Raw genomic sequence first — 25,818 nt, forward strand, 5'->3', positions numbered from 1 at the left:
ATAAGAAAAGCGGTCAAAACCAAGTCGAACTTGTGGGTTTAAGTTTTGAGCCTTCAACGACAAAACACACCCGAGAATTTCTCAGGTGAATGTTACCTAAATTCTGATAATCATGTGATTTTTATTTTTTCAGGAACTTGCCTGAAACTTGACAGCACCTGTTGAAGTATCCTTAGCAACCATACATGTATCGGCACGTTTTTAGATTTACATTCGTAATTCGGCAGGTAGCTAAAATTCTGTATTTTTACTGAATTATTACTTTTATGCTATACCTACTTTCAGTTTTTAACATTTTACGATGATATCATCAAAAAAAAATTAACATCATTCGTCGAAAAGCAAATTAACTCCACAAATCTTTGCATTTGTCCTGGGATAAATCTCCCAAAAAAATCAACACCAAAAATCCCTCCCACAAAAAATAAAATCAACAAAACACGTCTCCACACCTCCCCAAACCTCACCCACCAAGGAGTGGTCCTCCACGCTTCAATAGCGCTCATTCTCCAACGAAAACTGACGGCGGACGAGCGTCTTCGTCAGACACAATATGTCCCTAGCAGAAGGCGCATCAGACACCGAGCATACAGCCAGCAGACAGGAGGAAGACAAGTCGCAGACACCCACGGGCACCAAGAAGAAGAACAACGATAAAGGAAGACAGGTCAGTCATAGAATAGAAGTAGAAGTTCGGTCAGGGTAAACGGTTTAGGGAATTTTGAGCTTTTAAAGTAAGTTCGGAAGTGAAGCTTAAGTTGTGTGTTGTTTTGGGATAATTCCTTTGAATTTGAATTTTATTTTGGTTGAAATATATTCTTTAATAATTTTCTTTCGATATAGTTTATTGTAAGCCACTTCATTAAAAAATAATGTTTCATTTTTGTGGTCACATTGAATTTTTGTGTTTTAATTAATTTGGCTGTTAAAAATAACGCATTTTTTTGGAAAATATATATCGCCGAATAACATGGACTATGTATAGCTGTGATTCTAAAGATAAGTTTTCTAAATTTAGTAGCAATTACAAAACGTATCTCTACAATCACATCTTCATAGTTAGGCTTAATATTGTAGTTCCATATTCTATGGAATCTATATTCTCTATAGTGTGTGAAGCATTTTTGCCAAAGTCCCATTAGCTATGTTATTCCTAAAGTTTCTGTCGTTTTACATCATTCCCTTATATTTCGTAATAAGAGTAATTTTTCACAACGCCATCGTGGCTATAATTACTAAACATTAATGCATTATCCCATTCATTACTTTCCTTTATGTTCTGATTCGTAAAACTTGTTAGATGTAGACGATTATACTCCATAACCTTCCAAAGTATGTTGTACTTATAGTCCATAGGAATGACATTTTAGAACCGTGCATCTAGAGCACTTACAGTATCGTTTTAAAAGTGAACGTAACGTTTGATAGCGGCCTGCTTGAAATGAAACCTTTTTGATTTTGATGCTTCGGTAACTAAATCTTGTTGTGTCTTGAAAATATTCAATTGTTTTTGTAAAATAGTTTATTTGATCTATTTATCATTTTGAATTCCTGTTATCTTGGTATTAACCTTTTTGTTTGAGTTCACTTTCACTGCACTATTCAAAGTAGATCTATTGGAAGTGGAAATTGCGTATACCCTTATATGTAATTTGAGTATTTATTTTACAAGGAAACCAAAAATAAATAAGACCACCAATAGCACCTACGCCATAATTAGTAACTCCATACATAATATTACCATTAGTAAAAGATTTAATTTCAATTTTGCCCCTTTATGGGAAACCATAGGATACAGATGCTAAAAAGCCTACCCATAATTATCTTTAACCCATTTACTGAAGGCCAAATATTAACTAATTACATCTTTTTAATTAAAAGCTTGATAGCCCTCTCTAAAGTTCCCATCTGGTCTAAAATTGGTTCAATAAATACTGGTCGAGTCACACTATAGGAATTAACCAATTAATGAGAATCACCAATTTATACCATATTTGGTTTTATAGATCTCTGTACCAATGTATGGCAATTGACGGCAATTTTGTCTGTTTTCATCCAACCCGCCCACTTCCAAACTACGTAATTATACATTGCCGGTTTTGTGTGTAACGTCTCTTATAATTGGGTGCCTCCCACGCAATGTATTGCGATCTATATGGTGATAATTACGATTTAAGGATTTTAATGAGTCCGCTTTGTGATAGTTGTTTTTTTTTTCATTATTACCAGTGCTAACGAAGATGCGGTCCAATTAGGTACAAAAAATATCACATATGTTACGCAATTAGCCATGCCAATAATCTAGTTCTTTTCAAATACTAATTCATAATGATAAATCGTCCTGAAACTTTTGACAGCCGGAAATTAAAAGAACAATGCTACAATCAAGGTGGGAGCATTTCTTGCGCACGCGCACCCTATGCTCAGCGATCCAGAACGCAATTATAGATCATTACTGTCGCAACACTATTCATTGGATCTATTGTATTCTTATTAGTATTTTTCTCGATCATTCATAAATCGATTAGGAATAGGTTAAATTGATGGGAGGACTAATAGTTGTCTTGTTATGGGTGTACAGTAGTTTATCCTATTGTCTATGGATGGTTAATGACTAATTGAAACTGTTTAGGTAATTTCAGATAAAATATCGTTCACAGGGTCCTACACGATTTAATGCATACATATACAAGATAAAGATCAATCTTAGATAAATTAAACTTTTTAGTAAAATATTTGTTTAAATTTGCAAAAAGTAAAACATGACTGATATCCTTGCCAGATGTCAGACTCTTACATGTGGAAGGAACAGATCCATACTCTGATGAAGGGCGGAGAGAGTGAGTCCGATATCTCGGACTCAGAGCACTTCCTGACCAAGGGCGCTTTCCTCCTCACTCCCTCGCACGGCCTCAGCATGGAGAAGGCTTCAGCCATTTGCGAGAAGATGGAGTTCAAAGGCTGCTTCTCCCTCACGAAGACCGCTACCGGCATCCTCTTTAAATTCTCCAGCGTTGATGACTACCAGATGGTCTTCAAGAAAGGTTTCCATAAAGTTACCGGCTCCAGGTTCTATAGGAAGGTAATTGGTTTGATATTTCTAAAACGCTATTTCTGTAACTTCGCTTGGTTCTACATCGCCTCTCTCCTTTTCTGTTTCTCATTCTATTATACTGAGATTACTTTATTAGAATTTTCCTCTTCGCCCTTCGCCTATACTATATCAAAATGTATATGCCAACAATCACGATCTATCTCAGAGTATGTGTTCAATATTTTGATTTAATCTTTTTAGTTGTTTCCTCAAATTACTAGTCCATGCTAAGTAAACATTTTTCTAGAGCCACCTTTTCCGCTTTCCTTTTAAAATTCTACCTTCCTCAACTGAATTAGAGTTCATTTTCTGACACACCCTGGTCTTCTAGATCGCGATCCCATGCAGGCCTCAGAAGACGTTCACGATCTACGTGTACGACATCCCGGACGAGGTGCCGGAGGAGGACGTCCGACACGCCCTCTACAAGTTCACCTCCGTCGTCGAGGTGGTCAGGCTGCACTTCAGCGGCTCGCCCAAGGATGGAAACACTGGTTGGTACTCTATAGGTACCAGTATCGCACCTTTTCTTCTTTTGCTTAATGCTTGTAGTTGTAGTTATTTATGATTCCTTTATCTCGTAAACGCCTGATAGTTTTGTCATACATATCGAGTAAATTAATTTTGCTAAAAAGTAATTTTATATTGACATAGGTCCACCATGCAGAGGCTTTGTTGAGAACTTTAATCTTAAATGTGATAGGATATTTACCAGGGTATATCCACGCCTTCTCCATGAAATAATGTACATGGATGGCCTAAGGCAGATAGAAAAGCAATGTATTTTGTGGAGTTGTATTTTGCTGTATCATTTCAATAAAATACTTTCATAATAGTACCATTTTGGATAATTAATTTACTCCTACTGTACAATTGTGAATAAGTCTACTATTATTATGTGCATGCTAAGTAGTTCTGCCAGTATGTCTTTACTTGTGATTTAATGCTTTTCGTGTATCGTAGATGTAGCTGAACGCAAAAGCAGTTCGCATGCACTCTGTTTCAAAACTCTACCTCATTTCACAAATGAAGGACTTAAAATACCAGTTCTTACATCCAAAAATTCTCTATTACATTTCTTATGAATTCTATCGCCCTATCCATCCTACTTCAGGAACCTCCACTCCGAAGCCGTTGGAGAAGACATCCTCCCGCGCCCTCACGACCATTGACGGCGAGCTGGTCAGCAGCATGATCCCGAAGGAGGCCACCAGCGTCATCCGCGTCACCCTCGCCAGCATCGAGGAAGCCAACATCCTGCTGCAGAACGGACTTGACTTCTACGGAGCCACGTTCTTTCCTACTGAACTCGCGACTCCGGCGCAGGCCGCGAAACTTATCAAGCCCAGCAGGTACTTTAAAAGTAATTCTATCTTAAGTGCGCCTTCAGGCTACTTTTCAAATTTTAATGAATGGTTCTATATGAGCAGTTTGAACATCATTTTGTGTTTTCAATCATAATTGTAGTAAGTACCGTTTCCTCGTGGGATTCTCATGGTACGTAAAATTATTAAAGGAAACTGATTTTTCTACTGCTTGAAAATCGAGATTATTGGTTATTTTTTTGTTACATTAAAAACGTAATAACTCCGTTACTGACTAGTAACTAAATCATCTTAATGTAATGATATTCGATTGAACTCTCTTTAAGTTTGACCTACTTACTCATTTCGAACTGCACACTCTCACAAAAAAAGTATGAGCACAAGCACAATTTTAACATGGTGTTAAAGTTTGGTTGTCCCCAGGGTCACGGGAGGAACCGTCTCGGCCAGGGTACGTGATCTTCTGCCAGTGTTCGACCAGCAAGGCTTCACCAAGTTCGCCCCACCAGCATCTCGGCTGGTCAAGCCAAGGTCCAAGTAAACCACGAACATCTCACCTGTCATTGGACGAAATTTTACGAATCACTGAGAACTACGACTGCGCTGTTGCCAGACTTCGCTTTTGGGATTCAAAACACATTTAGACGTGTCTGATATCGCCAATGACAGGACATCAATGGAAGAACGCTTTGGATATGGAAAACGAAACGAAAATAATAACAAACAATTAAATTTTCATTAAGGATGATTGTATTAATATAACTAATAATGTACATACAAGAAATTACAAAAAAAACAAGTTCATTTGATTCCAAGTACTTAAGTTGTATGACAGAATGAGTACCGAAATGCATTTAATAATTATTATATTTAACTTAACTAAATAATGTGCCATTCATAGACACTATTTTAATCTCAGTTTTGTTACCAATTTGTAATAATAAATGTTATTTCTACATTAATAAGTTGTTTATTTGATATAATCCCAAATTCTTTGGCGTTTACCCATAGATGTAACTAATTTGATTAAATATACACATAATAGTTACTGCGCAGACAACTCGGGCATTTTGGAAAGAGATTGTGAAACAAACAGTTAAGCACACGAACCCACATAAATACCAGTGTTGCTATCCTAAACATTTCGTCTTAAACATGGAATGTTACAAAACTGTCCTAAAGTACATCATAACATATTCATTCATAAAGTTATCGCGTAGCGTGTAAATATAATATAAATTGGAATAACAATTCTTATAAATATCACTCTTTGTCTTTTAAATACCGAGATATATTTGATTTAGTTCCCTTCGCTTCCCACAACAGGCATTACGATTTGGAGACAAACTCCAACTTAATTAATTGACTACCTAAATATCACAGCTTTTTATATTATATCGCTTATAGCGAACAACACATTCTATATTTGTACATTCTCATTCATTCTTGCTCGTTCCGTCTTTAACATTATCAGCACCATCAAGTTTATACACTCTACTATTTATACTTTAGGTCCAGCCGGTCTCTTTCCAAATTTGAATCTGTCTTCAATCTCTTGCAAGCTCTTGCCTTTCGTTTCTGGTAATATAAAGTACATTATAACAGTTCCTACGAAGGCTACCACACCGTAGAACAGGAAGGTTATCACTTCGCCAAAGTTACTCATCATACCGGGAGCGGTTTTGACCACTGTGAAGAATGCAACGAACGTCGTGGCTGAACTGATGCCAGACCCTAACCCTCGCACTTTAGTCGGGAACACCTCTCCACACATAATCCATGGTAACGGAACCAGCCCTATCGATATAGCGCAGATGTAACACATCAGGCACAACAATGGCAACCATGACATATTTTCTGGCTTCCAATAAAGGAACATTGATAGCCCGATCATGGATATTGAGGTCCAAATGCCGCTGATAAAGCATAAAGGTCGCCTGCCGTATTGCTTGCATATTATACACGCTATGACGGACATGACGACTCTTAGTGAATCTATAATGAGCATGGCAAGGTAATGGTCTATGCCTTTCCCAACGGCCTTCTCGACGATTTCAATAGAGTAAAATGCAACCGCGTTCACTCCAGAAAATTGGCAAGTAACGAAGAACATAATCATGATAGCTAAAGGTTTTAATAGTTCAGGACTCTTCAGGCTTGCTAGTTTTTCTCTTCTTGTCATACGCGGCGCATTGTCTGCGGCTTTCTTATTATCAATAATTGCTTTCAATTCCTTTTTTGCATCATCTCCAAAACCTCTTAACCAGTAGAAAGCTTTCACTCCTTCATCAATTCTTCCTTGTGATATCAGCCAGGTAGGACTTTCTGGGATCAGAGTGAGTAAGCCAACAGCTGCGATTGGGAATGCACAGCAAATCATAGCAGTGTACTGCCAGTGTACGAACGTGCCTATAATGTGTGCGACTAAGATTCCTAGAGCTATGGCTAATGACACGCCGGCAAGGAAGAATCCTCTATATCTAGGTTCTGTAGTTTCTCCGATGTAGACTGGGATGAGAGGTCCGAATAGGCCAGCGCACAGGCCGGTGAAGAAGCGGCCGATGAGCATGAGGCCGAGGTTGTTGCAGGAGGCGATGAGGATCCAACCGACGATCATAGGGACGCAGGTGATGTAGTGGGAGGTGCGCCGCCCGAACTTCTCCATCATCCAGCCGGAGACCAGGCAGCCGGGAGCCATCGGAAGAGCCGCCATAGCCGCTGTAAAGAAACAACATTGTATCAAATGAAATTCACTTGCTTAGATCTCAAATCAAGGAAACTAAAGCATAAAATCCTGAAGCCATTGCTGTTAATATGCTAAAAAATCGTTCAAATGTTGTCAGTTAACAATATAGCAGCAGTTAATTGTTCTATTTAATTAATAAGACAGCTTAAGTAGGACAAACATGATAAAATTACGCATCGCCTTATTACATATGTAGAGTCATAGTTGATAATTATGATGATTAAAAATCACGCACACTGTTTGAGATTTATCTCAGTATAGTGGAATTTGCAAATATTTTATTAAATAGCCATGAACAAATGCCAATTGTTATTTCAAACAGTAGTAGTACGAGTCGTTTTAATATTTTGAATTTCTATTTTAATTTTTGTTGTTACTTCAGTAATAAAATAAATTAATGAATAAAATGCCTATAGACGGCTCATGGTTTTTGATACTATTTATTAATGGCGAAATTTGCATAAAAAATTGTATAAAAGAGTTAAACACGCAAGTAATTCAAGTTCTAGTTTTCTAACACGTCACTTTACCAAATTTTAAAAATATAAAAAATTTTGTGCATTGTTTTAATTCATTCTATGTGTTAATTTCTCTGCACCTTGACCTTACACAGTACTTGTACTCTACCCACTAACATAAGGTGGCAATAATTTGTACCAACCTATCCAGGATGCGGTGTCTTCATCAGAGGGGATGGGTCCATTATCTGTCTTCAGCTGCGGCAGCAAGATCGCAGAGTAGCCAGACGTCAGACCATTGACGAAGGTCAGTAGGATCGGTACCGAAGCTGCCAACGTCTGAAATACACGTCTCCTATTAAGATTTCATGTCGTTGTACTTTTGATAATACATTTTTATTCGTCACACCTGCTTGGAGGTTTCCCTGACTGATTCGGTGATGACGTTTCATCAGGCATTGTGAATTTGAGTTTTAAGGGCCGGTTAAGAAGATTTCATTGATAATTTAGTTCATGATAAGCAGGTTATAAGCCATGTTGACTTGTTTAATCACAAGAAAGTGTCAACAGTCACGATGACTTTCGAGTATAGTAAAGAAATCGATCCCATATACTGGTCTATGTCTACCCATAAATAATTCAAATGGTTTGTTGAACTCATTCTAGAGAATAGTTTTGCGGAATCGTGTATTTTAAACTCTGAATGTAAGTTAATTTACAATTTCGTGGGAAAATTCAAAGCACGACCAGATCTGATGGATCTTTTCCGTTTAAGTCATAGCATACAGTAGGTATAGGTACAGGTAAAGAAAGAAAGAAAGTATGGTATTGTATTATTCTGGAAATTATTCCACTACTTTACAAAGAATGGTCAGTCGACTGACCTTCACACCTTGGTGAGAAATAAAAGGAAACCGGATGATTATTTGGACTTTTAAAATCCGTGTCAAAGATGTTTGTTTACGTGAAATGAGACCATGACCGAATTCCCAATTGCATTTAAAAGAAGGTAGAAATAATTGCAGAAATCAAATCAGCTGGTGTTGATAGTATTACGAAATTATGTGTAAATTACAAAACAATTCCATTTATAATAAGCTTCTTAAAGCCGTGCTTTGCTATCATTTTAAATCTTTGACGATTTCTGTTAAATAACATATTGAAAAAATAAAGTGACATTTTACCTGTTTCCACAACGGCGAATATCGGACGACAGTTTTAGAGTCAGTAAGCAGAGATGTGTCTTTCTTCTCTCCATTCAAAGTCAGTCCCAAAGAAGAGTTTGTCATCTGAATATTCTGTAGGTAATTAGACATTCTTCTGGATGTTCTCTTGTCATCTTTCCTGTCTTCCATAATTTTGAAATCTCCAAAACTTTTTGTGCTTGCATTTTTGAGGTTTTCTAGCTTTCTGGTCTCTTCACTCATCACTATAGTTGGTGCATCATCATCATCGTTGACTTTATTTGAATTGTTGACAGCGACATCAGTTTTCTTATCGACATTGTCTTGTTCTAGTTTCTGCTTTAATTCTTTAACATCAACTTGTTGTGGTTCATTTCCAGCAACATTCTCATTCTTGTTCTTATCCTGAGTGATGTAGTTAGGGGAGTCAGTTATTAAGTTTTGTTCATCAGAAACAGCGTTGTTGTTTTCGAACGTTTTTGCTTGATCTTCTTTTCCGTTTTCACTCTTAGCCATATCTTATTCTGTAAGCAAAGAAATATTGGTTTTAGTGATACGTAAATCAATATTATATAATATGATGCTATTGATAGTCGTGCATTTAGTTATCTAACTTAGACATATACACATTGATTCGTTTCCTTATCTAAGATTCAGCATTGCACTTGACATCATATCCAGACATATTATTTGCTAAACCTTTATTTGTTATTACTATCTTTCAGAGATAACTGTATTTATATTGCCGATCTGCTCATTGCTCATACATTACATAATTTCAAAAATATTTGTCACTTCATTGTTTGTTTTTTAGATTTCCATTCTAATGTACCGTCGATTTCCTAAAGTGGAAAATTGTCTGAGGCTATGTAATAAACGATGTGTCATATAATTGATCAAGTGCAGTGTACTAGCAAGAACAATGGCTTGCATGTCTTGTGCAATAAAGGGTTCAATGCTAATCCACTAAACTGGTTTATTGTAAGCGTTAATATATAGTAGTATCGATTTGTATTATGTTATGAATACGTTCATATAAATGACTGAACTAACTTTACATTTATTTGATTGATTCTTTCTTAATTGATTGTTATTTCACCTAATTCCATTGCTTTACTTTCATAATCTTTAATAATATTAAACTTAATTACACAATTGGATTGTAAAATCGAGTCGTTGGCTCCTAATTCAGACCATTGTTCTCTTTGCTTACTTTGGTTGGTTATTTCAGATTTTTACTATTACTAGCTTTTTCGTCCATTGGTAGTAGTTTACAAATTCTCGCTTCGAATCTGCACACACAAATCCGATCGTGAACTAGATATAAAACTAAGATTATAACAATAAATAAGACAAGGAAGTAAATGTGGGTGTGTACAGATCCAACTAATCAGTGTTTATGATGACATAAAGCCAAAAAAAACTAAGTACGTCTAAGCATTAATGTGATCGCACGGTCGCCTGGTGCCGAACTAATTAAGAGTTGGTGATAAACTTGAGGTCAGTAAACAAGGGTCATGTGACTGATACGGAATCTGTTCCTATGTCCAGCAGACGGGGAAACGGGGGAGGAAAATGTTGCTTAACGTCAGCTCTCTGAGTATGTATGTGTGTGTGTGTGTGTGTGGAAGCGTGACAGTGCATTATACGTTGTCTCTTTTCAAACGAATTCAGTAAATAGGAGTTTCTGAATTCGTCTGTATTTTGTTCTTTTTTATTTTTTCACTTGGCACTTGGCTTAAAAAAGGTGCAATTTGGTACCGTAAATTTTTTATCAAGATTGGATTTTGTTTTTGTATCCTTGTTAGGCTTCAGGATTTCAAAATTGAAATATGGAAACAATGTCAATTGATGACTGACATAAAAATTATAATAGAATACCTTTTACGGATCTAAGTATCTAGTAAAGTGTGTTAAATAGTTTAGTATTAGATAAGGTAATGACTGTTACTTGTAAATCGTAACGAGTTGTAGGTGTTTTGTATATAAACAATACACTTGACATATATCCCACTAATGATGTCACGTGGCATTGTTTTGGTACAAGCAAACATAGGTTTAAGTAAAATAATGAAGTTGGGGAAGAGTTTTTGAATGTTAGTATTTAATTAATAATTGTATGGATAATTACATTCATAAGGGAATGGTCAAACCAGTTTTGGACCAATCCTTTAACAATAGCTAACTCTGTGCTAAGATTAATAATGATTAATATTCTACACGAAAGTTATTATTAATAATATCAGTGTCGGCAATTTGTTGAATTGTGTTTTATTTACCTTGTTAAACAAAGAAGCATTTTAGTAAACTAAGGATATAAAAGAGAGCTATAAAATTCAGATATTTATTACCACGTAGCAATCATCGATAGCCAGATATTTTTCGAAGGAAAAAATGCTAGATACCATTTTTTTGGCTAGGCGAGAGAAGGATACCTACCCTCCTTCTAGGGGAGGAATAGGGTAGTGTCAGACTCTTTCTGACTAAATCTGATCGTGATTTCACGATAGTTCATCCTTCTTTATTTTGTCGTGGCGATACATAGCAACTCATAAGACATCGACCGCGGAGATACATCAGACACCTGCGATATTCACATAAGTTCTAAAACACGTCGGCAAGTCGTAGCGTAAAAGTTAAATATGGCCATTTACCGTATCTCTATTCTAAAGCTGTTAAAGTCGACTTTAGCACGTAGCCTGTCAACCGTTCCTACATTCCAAGCCCGTCGTGAGAACTCATCAAAATTCATGTTATTTTACGACAAAATGTTTAATATGTCATTATATCCTAATGGTACGTTTATTTATTAGCTAAAGTTCCCAGAGCAACAAACTATCAAGTTACATAATTAAAGCACTGCTATTTGCATATTGCCCTCATTTCGATAGCATTTTAAATCAGATGTTTTATTCAAGACTAGATTTTTTTCTAATCGAAAATCACGTGAGGTTTTGATAGGTAGTAACATACCCGTTTTGCTAACAGATGACTAATCTAATGTAAATGACGTAGCATTTTGTTTTTGGGTGACTCTGATATTTTAATTTTTACGAGAGATTATTGCTTTAGATCACGTAAGAAGCAGTAGAAGAAGGTGACCATGATTGTAATGAAGGCATTTGACGCGTTTGGATTACCAGACAGAAGCAAGGGCGCGGGACTACTGAAAGGTAATTAATGATGTTTACCCAGCAGTAGTAGTTTCAGAGTTAATTGTCAGGCAAAAGTGTGCTTACTGCAGTGGTAAAATCATATTAATTAAATAGATATTGGTCTTTGGGGATCTCTTTTCAAATAATCATGACTTAGATTTGTAAACTCCATAGATTTTAGCAATTGTATATTCTAAGGCAGTAGATATTAGACTTAATTTGACCTTTAAAAGTTCTAAAACCATGTCTCAGTAATTTTCTTTATTACGCTATTTTGCCTGCAATTTTTAAACGAACCTATCCGGTAATTCAAAACAGTTTACAAATAACATCATTGATGAAATAGGAACTGTGAAACAATGCCAGCATTCTGACGTAGTATTTGATGGTTTTTGAAAGAATGTGCGTGACGTAGACATACCGCGGCTACTGCGGGAGTCGTGCCAAGAGGCGCGGCTTGCGTTACTCCGTCATACTGCGTAACATGATTTAGGAATTCTATATTATAGAAATCTAGACTATCTATGAGGTAATTTATAGGTGGTTTCAATATATTGTTTGCTTTTATGAAATGTTATAGGTAAGCAGAGCAGGATTTACACTGGAGATGAAACTTGCACAGCCTATTTTGCTATCGAAAGAAAAATTTTTTGGTTGCATAGTGCATTTTACTGCAGTTTTCATAAAAAACTGGCTAAATGCTTCACTCTTGTCCTCTTCTTCTTCCTGTTCTTAGTCCATAGACTTTGACATTTTATTTTATTCACCATTTATCCCTGTGACTTCTCACCTCAGTATTTATCTCCTCATATCATCTTTCCCACACCAGTTCGACTCGTGACACCACGGCCGCGCTAGCCTTTGATTAAGAATTCCAGTTGAGTGTGAAACTAGTGGGGCGATTCCAAGTAAATCATTATTCAATAAATAACTATGAATTAATTTCACAAAATTTATAAAAAAAAAAACTACGTGGTCATATTATGAATTCCGAAAGAAACTTTTACTATCTTTATGATTGCAATCAACTGTCTCCAGAAACTAAAATAACGGTCTGACATGTAAAATAATATATTTAAAGTAATGTGAACTACAAATTCTTAACCTCGAGTAGAACCGTTTATTTTAATCAAGGGTCATCCATAATTAAACTTGTCTGTTTATTACGTAATCAGTTAAATCATTTCGATATAGTTGTGATAACTAATGTTGCTGGTTATTTGTCTTATTTAACTAACTAGTATTAAGTTTAAACCAAATTTGTCGTACGACCTTAATATTAATTACTAGCTGTTGCCCGCGACTTCGTCTGCGTGATTTTCAAGATGTGAAAAGCTATGAAGTTTAACAATAACGATCATCGCAAAAATGTAATGCAATATTGAAAATGAAACACTTTTTTTTACATTTTAAGCTTGCTTTTTTTTCTAAATTATAATGAATCTTGAGCGGCCCAAAGACTATCAAATGTTTGAATCAAACAGATTTCATCTTTTTCGATACTATCCTGGTGTCAAATATTTCACAGCTCTTTTAATGACTTTTTCTTATTTAATCCCAAAAAGAGGGGCTTATAACTTTGACATATCTGCCTGCCTGCCTGTCTGTCTGTGACATCATAGCTTCCGAACGAATTGTACAATTTTAATTTAAACGTGAATTATGTGCGAGTGTTCGTTAAGACATGTTTGACAAATCATAAAATTATTATTGTACTGTAACCAAAGAGGTAAACCAGAACCATATTACTGAGGCCCCGGTGTCCGTTCGTCTGTCTGTCACCTGGCTGTTTCTCAGGAACAGTGATAGCCAGACAGTTGTTATTTTCACACACGATGTTTTCTGACGATATAAATAAGATATCAAATTATTTTTGTGGACGGAGCTGGTGAAGTGAGAGTCGGGCTCGGTAACTGTGGATGCTACATAGTGTCATAAGATATAAGATTTTGCAAAATTGCGCCCAGATAAACGGTTTCCTCAACACGTTATGTTTGATTGTCCTCTTAATATTAAAACTGATCTTCCTCACAAACATTTGGAATATTTCCAAAATAAAAAAGTTGGTAAACGTGTTATCTTGGCCCCCTGGTGTTTTGATCATGATTTGCCTTTAAATTGCTGATAAATAAATAGCGTGAAAAAAAAATATGTATTTTATTCGTTAACCTACGTGACGATCATTAAAGTAAAATACCGTCATCCCTACTGCATAAATGGAACTTAAATAAAGACTACATGAGGTTGGTTATGAGGTTACGCTGTCGATACCGATAGCCAAAATGAATTTTCCAGACATTGTATGACGGATGTAAGTGCTGATAGCTACACGCTATTATCAGCCTTATTGGAGAAATTTCCAAAAATATGTTTCTAATCCTCGTCGGCTTAACTTTGGGATCTCAGAAACTCATTCAGTCTCGTTCCTTCCCCTGTTTTTACCAGGCCACGAAAAAAGAAAATTTTAAATAAGTAGAGATTACAATAAATTGTTAAAGGAATCTTTGGAAGGGCCACGTGTGCGGTCTCTGTAATGTATGGATGTAGACAAATCAAATCGTTAAAATATTGAAAAATCCCAGTTATCAGTAGACATTATTCTATCAATAGATACGTAATGTCAAAAACCTTCTAGCGTACGCTCTTATTCATTGATAGCTTTGGTCGTACAGATCTTTCACATTGCGTACCTATTATGAAGTTTTTATGCAAGTTTTCTGGGCTTTTCTATCCGAAATACTTTTGGCCTATGTAATGTTGCAAATTTAAGAAAACATTATTTCATTGTTTGAAAGGCTTTTTTTTGTTTGAAAGTTTATATTTTTGTTGCTAGTAATTACAGATGAACCAAGGTAATATAATTAACTGTGTCGTTCAGTAATTTATTGTTATGCATAATTATAGATGAGATCAATGTAAACTACATGCAGCTTTGGGTTGAGTGTCACTACGAATTTGTTTATCTTGAAGTAGCATCGCCAACATTACCGAGCTAAAAACATAGGTATATACACCTATCGTAAATAAACACAAAATCATATTACGTCATTCCACATTTGAACTTGAGTAATTTTAGTACACCAATAAAAATAAAAATAATTTAAGTTCCTTTGTTTCAAGAATGTACCGATTACGAAGTAACATTTGCATCAAAATAATAATAATAAAAGTATTAATAGTTTATGTTTCTTTTATTTTAATTATTGTCGCGCTAGGTCTACATTAGACTTGAAAGAGAATAAAATGACTGATTTTGTGAAAATGATTTACTTTCGAAAAAATATATTATTGCTCTGCCAAAAGTCTTAAGATAAATAGCGTGATGTTTTTTGAGTAAATTGATGACCATGCTGCCTACTACTCAATGGGGTGAAAATACACTTCATAATTGTATTACACGATGTTACGGGTGAGTCCAAAAATTTAAAACTTTACTGCTCAAGCCCCCTGCATAGTAGCGTTATGGTTTTTGTATATTTGTTGTATCATGTCTACGATAAGGTTCATGCAAAATTTGAACGAAATATATTCAGTAGTTTATGAGATAATTTGATATTTGTGTATAGATATAAAAGGCTCCTGCTCACCCCCTGTAACGAAAAGCGAGATAATAAGTAAAAACTATGTTGACCGGACCTCTTGTTGATATTCTCTGAAAATATGAATCAAATCTATCCAGTACTTTCCGAGATCTTTCCGGACATACATACAGACAAACAGACAAACAGACAAACAGACAAAAATTCTAAAAATCAAATTTTCGGTATCGGAATCGTTCGTAGACCACCCTCCAATTATTCTTTTTTTTAAATATTCAATGTACAGTTTTCACTTTTCTACAATTTTATTATATGTATAGATAACTGTGATAGAATTAGTTTTATTCACCAACACAATAGTTTACACACAAAAAACTTTTCAGAATTCAACGTTGAACGCACGAAGTATTTCAAACTTTTCCCAAAAATACTTCGCCAAGTCATGAGAAGACTTACTAATCCAAATTATTTAATCGAAACAAATCTATCATATAAATATCTACAATCAAATAAAAATAAACTGTCGGTCAGTGAACTTCAAATCACAAATTACGTGTCAACGCAAGCAATGTTGAATTAAAATAAAACGGTTGCTATGCCAGTTACTAGGTATTGAGAGACCGGTATTGCCAGCAAGTTGCGATATTCTACTAGTAGCAGGTGAAAGGCAATATTTCGTAAGGATGCATATGATTGCATGCATTGCAGTCAGACTGGATGCTAGCCTAACATTTGTAAAGGCTAACCAATGGTTATTACTGACGGGTTTCGCACGATCGGCTTGGGGGCGCGGCAGGTGAGGGCCAAGTTTAACATTGACCGCATATTTGTTGAGTGAATTTCATCATTATTTGCTACCTGATTTGTTTGCTTTTGATGCTTCTATCGGGCTTAGAGTATTATTTTATGGTAATTATGATAAAAATAGTGAATAAAATAATGAATAAGCGTATTTCACACATATTTGTCAGGTTATTTTAACTATTTTTTTTTTAATATTTTCTCTGTTTGTCAAAACGAATACAGGTACAGAACTTGGCCCAAATCACATCGACTAGTTTCTCGTTTGTAAGTAGTTTTAGTGATCACATGACAGTTGAGTTGGTGAACGGTAAATACACTGGTTCGACCTGTTTGCCTGTCGCTAAATATTTATAGAATTTTATACTTTTGCTGGGAAAATCCACTTTTATGGCGGTTGGTTTAATGTTGGTTGGTATGTGGGTTATGTTAACTATAGGAAATGGACAAAAGACTGGTCATTTATTTATACTACTTGAAATATGTAGGTAAGTTGTGCGTATGTATGGGCCCTACATAATTTGGAACCGAAGCTTCACGTTTGTTATTTTTTTTTTGATGAATCGATGATTAAACCCATACATTCAAGTTACATGCACAGAGATCCCGGGCAGACTTAAAACAAACATTAGTATATCAATCAGAGTAATGCTCCTCTTATTCGGGGATCGAACCAACGACACGTCCTGCTCTGTGGGTTTAGAGTAGTGACTAAACCACTCGGCTATCAGTTATTACGATTATCTTGTATTTTCTTTATAAAAATCAAAGAGTTTTAGAGCTTTTTTAAACATTTGTCTTTACATTTATATTTGTAAAAACTCTACGTGGCTTTAATTGGAAAAACCCCAAAGCTATTTTCCCCGTTTCAATGAACCTAGATAATGCTAAACAAAACATCAAAAATAAAACACTTAGGTATTTCACAATATTATTTAAACAATCATTAAAGAATTTTCCCAATCATTCTAAACTTTTCTCTTAATGAAGTCCGAGCGGCCTTAATCTGTTGGAGTGTTGCCAGGTTTTGCTGTGATGAATAGGTACATATATACATAGATAAATAGTTGCTCTGAGTCAGCTGCCGACCCCCCACTGTGCGTCGTGGTGGTCTAGATGGGCATTTGTTTTGGCTGCAAGTTTGTAACTCACTGCTAGCTGATATTCATGTATTTTCTTTTCTAAAGTTTCTGGTTAACTTAGACTTAATTAAAGGAAATGAGGATACTATATGATAGATATAGTTTTAAGATTGAATTTAGACAAATTCATTTTGATATTGATTAGTAAATGGATTAGATTTGATATTTCATTTTCTTAATAATTAAGGCATCCCGCTGGGTTAATTTTTTCCTAAACGAAAGTTTTGGCTTTAATCGCTAGAAGTAAAAAATACTTTGTTGAACATTTCGTATAAGTTCACTTCGCGGTTATCATCCCTAGCAACAGTTTCTGCTGTTGTGTTTTGATCAGTAGTATTTGTATTTGGCGGGATTCATCTCCGTGCATGCCAACATCCGCTTTCCGCATCGAACATGTCCAATTTGGCTAATACTGTTATACTGTTACCTTTGTTTAATTCTTAATGTACTGCAAGGCATTTATCAGTTGCTAGGTGAACTGTATCTCTAAAATTATTAGATCACATTATTTTTATAAAGCTCATTTTTGATCGTAAGCTTTCCCTTAAAAACATGTAATGGTATATAAAAATAAGTCTAGCCCTTTGTTAGTTCCATTAAGGCTCTTTGTACACGAGTCAATGCAGTCTCCGATACCAGACGACTTGTAAAAAGTTTAAAATAAATGACACGCCTCGCGACACGCGACTTCTCTAATAAACTCAAGATGCACGTGTATATACATGCGTTGTTGGGGATTAAAATAGGAAAGTAGATAACGTTTAGCATTGAATCAAGTGCGAACGGAAGTGAACTTAATTATGAGTTATTTTTATAAGGTTTTTTTTTAATATCACATTCGTAGCTTTTAAAAATATTTTTTTCTAAGCCCATATTCAGTTTTCAAAAAATTACTGACCTCTTATTTTTGTAAATTAATCTGCCTGTCTCTATGTACTCCACTTATGTGACAGCCAAAGTAAATCCGTTTCCAGTTGTTTTCCGACCTTGTTCATGGGCAAGGTCTTACAGAAATAACACTAAAATTATCGCAGTAACACCAGTTAGTGATTGCGTGAGGATGTACTGAAATAGATCCACAGCTTTTCTGCTGCGCCCGGGAATTGAAAATTTCCCTGTAGTCTTGAACTTATAAGGTAAGAACAGCCTGTAAACTTGAACCTTAGAAATTTTTGACTTTATTTTAATGGCAGAAGCATGGTAAAGAGATGACATTTGATTACCCAAACGATGCTATAAGACTTTAGGAATAACGAAAGTAGAGTCTTTTGAATAAAACTTTCGGCACTAAATAGAGTAAAAAAATAATTAGTTTTCCGTCAGAATTTCTGTGTTGCATTTTGCATTGACAAATAGTTGAACAAGTTTAATTCGTGCCAAATCTTTTAAAACAAATACCTGTTCAATTAGTGAGTTAACTATGCCAGTAGGGTCATATTGCGATCAATCATATGCAGCTGATACCCGTTCCGTCACAGTTTGTGGCTAACCTCGCGTGACTGTATTTGTTTAACAAAAACATCGCAGCGAAAGGCGTGACGTATCGTGACGCGGTATTATCTATTTCTGGAAGCCTCCACCTCGTAAAGGGAATCTTACGGTGTGTAAGCGAGATAGAGTTCTACGTTATGTAGAGCGCCGTCTCTATCATACGATTGCTTTAGAGTTACTTTAGGTAGTGGCAGGGTGTCTCTACATATTTCCTTCTTTAATTCACGTTATTTTGAAGAAAGGATTTCTGCTATTACACGGAACAATTAACTATCAAAGTGCAACTGATTTCTATCATTAATTGTAGAGTTATTCGCGAAGAAGTTACCTCTAATTAAAAATATCCGTAATTCAAGATTTTGGTGAGCTTTTAGTGATCGCAAACTGTTGTAGTACATGCCTAAAATTATTTAACATTGTCTAATAATCTCGTAAATACTGATTTGATATAAATGTGGAAAGTACAACTTGGTGCAGGGCATTGCATATATTATTTTATCAATAATATTTAATAAAACAAAGATAAAGTTTATGATCTCAGATATAGAGTAAATGCCACAACAATAGAATCACACATTATCTTATTTTATTGGCATGTAATATAATATACTTAAGAGTAAATATTGATGTGAGTTTACCGTATCTTAGGACTAGACCTGTAAGAAAGCAAATGTTGAAGTGACTTACATAAATAGCGGATAAACAATCGAATATTTATAATAAATACCAGAATATGAACGTCCCACTGCTGGGCATAGCAACGATAAATAATGGCTTTAGTCTTAGGAGCGAACAAGCACCTTTTAAACCGACTTTCGAAAGGTAAAGGTTCTCAATTCGTCTGTGTTTGTAGTTTTTTATGTCGTTCCGACATAAGTTTTAATTATATGAACCGTAGCGTAGTTTTTAGTTGAAGGCGACTGTATATTTTGGTGTTAAAACAATATTTAAGTGTAACTGTGCACGTCAAGAAAAAGACCAGTCTTCCTCGTGTAGAGTGATTTGTTGCTTCCACAATCATAACAGTCTCATTATAAAAGATAGTGATAGCCCCCCCAGGAACTCTACCATATCTCAAATGATGTAATAACCACCCACAATTTCACTGAACTCTTATTAAAAACATGACGATCACAATACTAGCTTGTGACGAACTTATCTCTCTTTTAATTTGTAATTAGGTCACACTGCGTAATAATCACACTTTACTATGTAACCGATACATACACTGATACATGTTATCCCTACTAATATTATAAATGCGAAAGTAACTCTGTCTGTCCGTCTGTTATGCTTTCACGTCTAAATCACTGAACTGATTTTAATGAAATTTGGTACAGTGATAGAATTGACCATGAGAAAGAACATAGGATAGTTTTTAATACGGACTTTGGAAGAGCTCTCTTGACGACGGGCGAAAAGCTAGTATACAATAAAATCAATTCATCTTTGCGCACGTCGCGATGTGTGGGTAACCGTTGTTAATACAATGACGTTGTATAAACACAGCTTTCATTTGTGTGTCACTGTCACAAAGTAAAAAGCTTTTATAACAATTGCTGTCAAACGCACGCACACATAGAACAGGACACAAATTTGAAATATCTTTAGCACTGTAAGTCAGTAATGTATTTACGCAAGAGAGATTGTAACGTGTTTTTTAGGCGTAATAAATAAAGTTTATTGTCATTTTGTGATCAACATGTTTTTGCATTGTATTATTAAACGGCCCGGGCGTTGGAATAAATACGAATAGTGAGACCGTTCGAATAACTTGGGTCAAATGTCTTTACTGTATTTGGTAATAGAGATATTTTCGTATAGTTTGTAATTTTAAGTAAAACTCTACTAGGTCTCGATACAAAAATACCCGCTATGTTTGGCTGAACCTGTTAGTAAACTTAATACAGGATCGCGGAACTCAAAAATCTTTGTCCAAAGCGGGGATCGAACCTTTGACAAGTTAGTGGATTTGGAGCGTATTCCTATTCTCGTGAAATCGTTCTTAGGTAATTTGATTTTGAGTCACATAAAACCACAATTTAAAGGTTCTTCCAGAAGACTAAATTTACAATTTACATAAATATTACTTAAGGATGTACTAAGCTCCACATCCTCTCAACTTTCATCAACGCCTGTTTCGTTTGATATTACGAAACTATTTTATAACAAACTTTCTAACAATTAATATTGATGGGATTTTATCGTAACTATAAAAACGCGTGAGATTTAAACTTATTATAAACTGGTTTCATGATGCTTGTGCGTACGTATAAAAACATACATTATTTAAGATTAAAGCCTTCCGCCTCATGTCCAAGAAATATTTAGACTACCTAAGAGATAGACAGATCTGGAAAACAAAGGAGAGGCCTTTGCCCTGCGATGCGATCTAAAATATAATTATCATAATATGTATTTTCTCCTCTATCTACTGCCCTTCACATCCATAATATTCCTGATTTCTTCATATCGTCTACCTATCTCATCACTCGAGACTTCGGAAGGCAAGAGGCAGGGGAGAATGGCATAAACAAAGGCAGGCATACCCAGCAGTTATTCAAGACTAATAATGACGATGATATTATTATACATATACTTCCGGATTTAATTTATTTAAATCGTTTGTTGTGAAATTGATATCTGACAACGCCCCCCTGAATAATCATCATCGGCCTAGCCTTTTAGAAACTATATTGGGGTTGGCTTCTAGCCTTACCAGATTCAGCTAAGTACCAAGTGTTTTACAAGGAGCGACTGCCTATCTGACCTCCTCAACCCAGGTTTGCTAGCCTACACGATACCCTTGGTAAGACTGGTTGTCAGACTTTCAAGCTTCTGACTACCTATAACGACTGTCAAAGATGTAGGAATAACAGCCGGGACCCACAATTTTACGTGCCTTCCGAAACAACGCCCCCCTGAATCATGATACCGAATTTTAGGTATATATTAAATATGCCTAGTGTTAAATGTCTTATTAGTATATACAGGGCTTATATGTGTATATATGTCTACACAGGGTCTATAGATCCTGTACTAATTACTAAGTAATAAGTAGAGATTTTCGTCTTTACTCAAAACCAAGTCTTAAGCCTTTCGTTTACTCCACAATTAGAGTGCACTTTAATACTAAAATCTATTTTAGTTCACAAAACTCGTTTCTTCGTTATTCAAGTAATAGCACTAAGGTACATGCCTTAAAGACGGAGGCTATTACCATAAGCAGTATAAAACCTGTCCACTATGAATACAGACTTGAACCTGCATATGATATCCATACATACATATGTTTAATTTATATGTATACATGCAATGTGCGTTATATTCTCAAGCCCTAGGTATATCATGATACTTCGATAACTCTACTTTTATCTCAAGGGCTTTCCAGGCGATCACGTTTAGTTGTTTAGTAGGTTTAACTCTTAATGTTTGGTTTTATTCAAACTATTTGATAGTTTAAGCCGGTTTGATGGGTTCATCAAACAGTTACTTGATTTAAAAAATATTTAATTCAAAATGTTTAACAAAAACTGTTTCTTTGTAGTATACAATACTAAGTTTCGTTTTTCTATGATATTACAGAAATGAATTAATATGCTAGTGCTTTGTTATTTAACTGAACATTAGTGTTAGTAATAATTCATAATTATTTCTTCAACTTCAAAGTATCTTAAACATACCCCATACATCAAAATTGATTTAGACATTTAGAAGTTAAAATAAAATTTTGTAATTTAGAGTTAGAGAGCTATATACCTACACCTATTTATGTAGGTATTTGTATGTTTAAATGAACACCTATTACTCATAAAACTTCCTATATCACTGTCCTATATCACCATGTTCAGGTTTCCCAGTTAGTAATTTAAATTACATTCATGCGTATTAATTGTTTAAAAGTTGCGTGTTTTATAACTGCGGAAAAGAAAACTGTTCTTTGGTTCATTTTGATTAAATTAAAAAGCTTTTTCTGTCTATTTATTATGTTTTCATAGCCAAACGACTAAGGTTTTAAGATTTTTCATACATGAGCTTGCACTTTAATTAACTATAGTTAGTTTAACAGTATTAGGCTACTAAGTAACACCTTTTGAACTTCAAGATTACTTTACAAAGCATCCTGACTCACTCGCTCTACACCATTTCCTAAGTGAGAGCTGTGAAGAAGAAAGGGCGAAACAAAGTCCTCAGCGGCATAGGAAAGGCGTAAATAGACCAATCTGTACAAGAACTAGTAGGTAAATTAAGATGTTAATTTAGTATTTCAGATTAGAAAATAATGTGTCAAGATAGCCAGCGTTTGTGTATGACCAAACGTTTAAAGATTAAAGATAGGCTAACGTGTTCCTGCCTGTCGTCGGTTCGATTCCTGGTCACGCAATTAAGACTAGCCAATCAGAGCATGTATAAAACAAAGTGTGTTAATTGTAACACAATACGAAATCTTTAAAACCTTGATTTCATTAATTTGAGATTTTTAATTGTAGAACAATGTCTGAAGATCAATTATAATTATTAAGGTAATAAATATGTCGAAATAATAAGTATTTATTAGTTTTTTGACGTTAATCCTCTTAGCAACATACAATAATTGTTAAATTGTGAAGTTATAATGTTCTTTAAATTAAATATTGAATTAATGACTTATAAGTCATAGTTTCCCTTTAAGGTGTGACTGACACTATTGTTAAATTCATTTTGAAAGAAATTTGCTTTTCATCATTCAAAAAATCTTGTGCTAAGTAATTAGGTAACTTAGTTTGAGTTGTAATATTTTTTTCGTGTTTTATCTGATTAGTTATAGCAAATAATACTAATCTATTCTATATAAATTTCTTTCTGCTCGGCAAAAACACTTCTCATGCTAAAGATTGTACAAATAATATTTATTTCGATAAACCTTTGTCTTTAAAACTAGGGTGCATGGATGATTAAAATATATAGGATGATAATAAATAATAAAGCGAAATTAAAATAAAATTAATGATTGTAATAAATTAAAAACATAAAAACCTAAAGCCAACTTTCACTAAGATAATCGCACAATTGAAAAAAAACTATATCAAACACATTTTATACATAATTCAATATCTTTATCATTGTATAAAAATAAGAAAATAACTTGACATAAAATAGTTTTGTCTAAACAATACAACTACAATTCCAAAATCGAATACAGATAATTTTCTAGACATTTCTAGCACATATCACTGTATCACAGACTCGAAATCACGACACATAACTATCACAATTTTTAATAACTATAAAAATAATTTACCAACCTTTTTAAACACACCACTGGCGTAAGAATATTAAGTTCACTTAAAAGCACGATGTATTTGATAACTTGTGTAATGTTAACACGACCGTATTGATCACGCGTCTGAGAGCGACTGCGGTGGACGAAGCCGACGGCGGATCATAACCCTTAGTGCGGCTTGATGCGCGTACGCATATCGCGTAGAGATGGGACGTGCACGCAATCGCGTCGATATCGCGACACGCAATTCTAGGAATTGTATCGAATTGGTATATAATAGAATAGTTTAGTTAGGTATGTGTAAAAGTGATGGTATTTTTTATAGTTATATTATACGAGCATTTGAGCTTTTAATAAATTTTTTTATGAAGAAGTAAGCTTTCACTTCTTAGTATAGATTTTAATAAATAAATATCACATGACATATCTCAAATACATTATTTATTGCGACTGTATTCCGATGAAAACGCAAACGAAAAGAATACCCTCATTTATATGAGAAAATGTGTAATCCCACAGCTGGGCAAAGGCCTCCCTCAAGTCTTTCCATTTTCCTTGTTCTAGAGCAAGAGTGACCCAACCCTTCATGAAGGAGTCAAGCTCATCATGCCGTCTATTCTAAGGTCTATCACGTGGTATTTTATGTTTTTGGGGAACCTATCATCATAAACAAAAGAATAAACATTGTTTATTTATAAGTTATTTAAAGTAACTAAAAACAAAAGTAAAAAATATCAAGTTACATGCTATGAAATTCTACAACTTTACGGTTACGATTTGTCTATTTATACTTAGACCTAAGCAGGTTAAATATCTCGTCTAGGTAGATATGGACATAGCACTAGCCAGTCCAGTTCCTGAGTTTACGGAGTAATCTGAAGTTATTTAAAACCTCCGTTATGTATTGCCTTGAATATTTCTCTACTTAAATTAACGTACGTGTTTGATGTAGATAACAATTATAAAGATAGAGACGCTTTCCCTGTGTAATTAAAGAAATATTAAAAGGCTCTCCTTTTTCAAAACATTAAAAAAGGTAGGAATAATGGGATTCTTTATGCAAGGTTATTGTTTTTAGGATAACAACCAAGAATGCTTGTTAAAGGTTGTTGGAATCTTCAGAGAATCTTTTATCTGACACATACGATGATACTCGTAAATGGATGTCTTTAAAAATATGTGCCGGTTACTTACAGATAATTTAAAATATAATTTTCGATTACATTCAGTTATTGCTTCAAGAGGTCTCTACATAACCTAATTCATACATCGATATCAACTGAGTATCAGCACAATACTAAATCCATATCTCGTCAAAGCTAGTTCGAAGTCCAGGGCTCCTTCGTAGCCGGACTTTGGTCCAAAAGCCGACTTTACACACATTCAAAATAATACTTATTACGTAAATCATTAACCTACCACTAATTATTTCAAAAATATACAAGAGTACGCATAAACAAGAGTCACCACGCCAAACCCAATGCATGCGACATGTCTCGGGTTCGATCCCCGCGTAGGACAAACATTTGTGTGATCCATAAATGCTTGTCCTTAGAGTCTTCATGTTTGTGTATTAGGTTAAGTTTAAGGGATTTAGCTGCTGGGGAGTTTTATGCGGCG

At 34.9% G+C, this 25,818-nt stretch overlaps 2 protein-coding genes across 5 annotated transcripts; one reads left to right on the plus strand and one right to left on the minus strand.

Moving 5' to 3' along the window:
- Positions 1-275: 275 nt before the first annotated feature.
- On the plus strand, positions 276-5,381 carry LOC113495833. Of its 4 annotated transcripts, none has more exons than XM_026874803.1 (5): positions 276-667; positions 2,783-3,082; positions 3,426-3,603; positions 4,209-4,446; positions 4,828-5,381. In XM_026874803.1, the coding sequence occupies exons 1-5, from the start codon at positions 554-556 to the stop codon at positions 4,958-4,960; spliced, it is 963 nt and encodes a 320-aa protein (XP_026730604.1). In that variant the 5' UTR covers positions 276-553; the 3' UTR covers positions 4,961-5,381. The 4 variants fall into 4 exon arrangements, with proteins under 4 accessions (XP_026730604.1, XP_026730605.1, XP_026730606.1 ...); XM_026874804.1 differs by having other exon boundaries at positions 4,843-5,381; XM_026874805.1 differs by having other exon boundaries at positions 3,426-3,588.
- Positions 5,147-24,487, minus strand: LOC113495832 (facilitated trehalose transporter Tret1-2 homolog). The gene is made up of 4 exons (XM_026874802.1): positions 24,221-24,487; positions 8,808-9,331; positions 7,827-7,962; positions 5,147-7,137 (listed from the first exon to the last, which is right to left on the minus strand). Exons 2-4 carry the CDS (start codon positions 9,321-9,323, stop codon positions 5,921-5,923), a joined length of 1,869 nt encoding a protein of 622 aa, XP_026730603.1. The 5' UTR covers positions 9,324-9,331; positions 24,221-24,487; the 3' UTR covers positions 5,147-5,920.
- Positions 24,488-25,818: the final 1,331 nt, after the last annotated feature.

The sequence above is a fragment of the Trichoplusia ni genome, chromosome 7, assembly GCF_003590095.1.
Source record: "Trichoplusia ni isolate ovarian cell line Hi5 chromosome 7, tn1, whole genome shotgun sequence".
Lineage (NCBI taxonomy): Eukaryota > Metazoa > Arthropoda > Insecta > Lepidoptera > Noctuidae > Trichoplusia > Trichoplusia ni.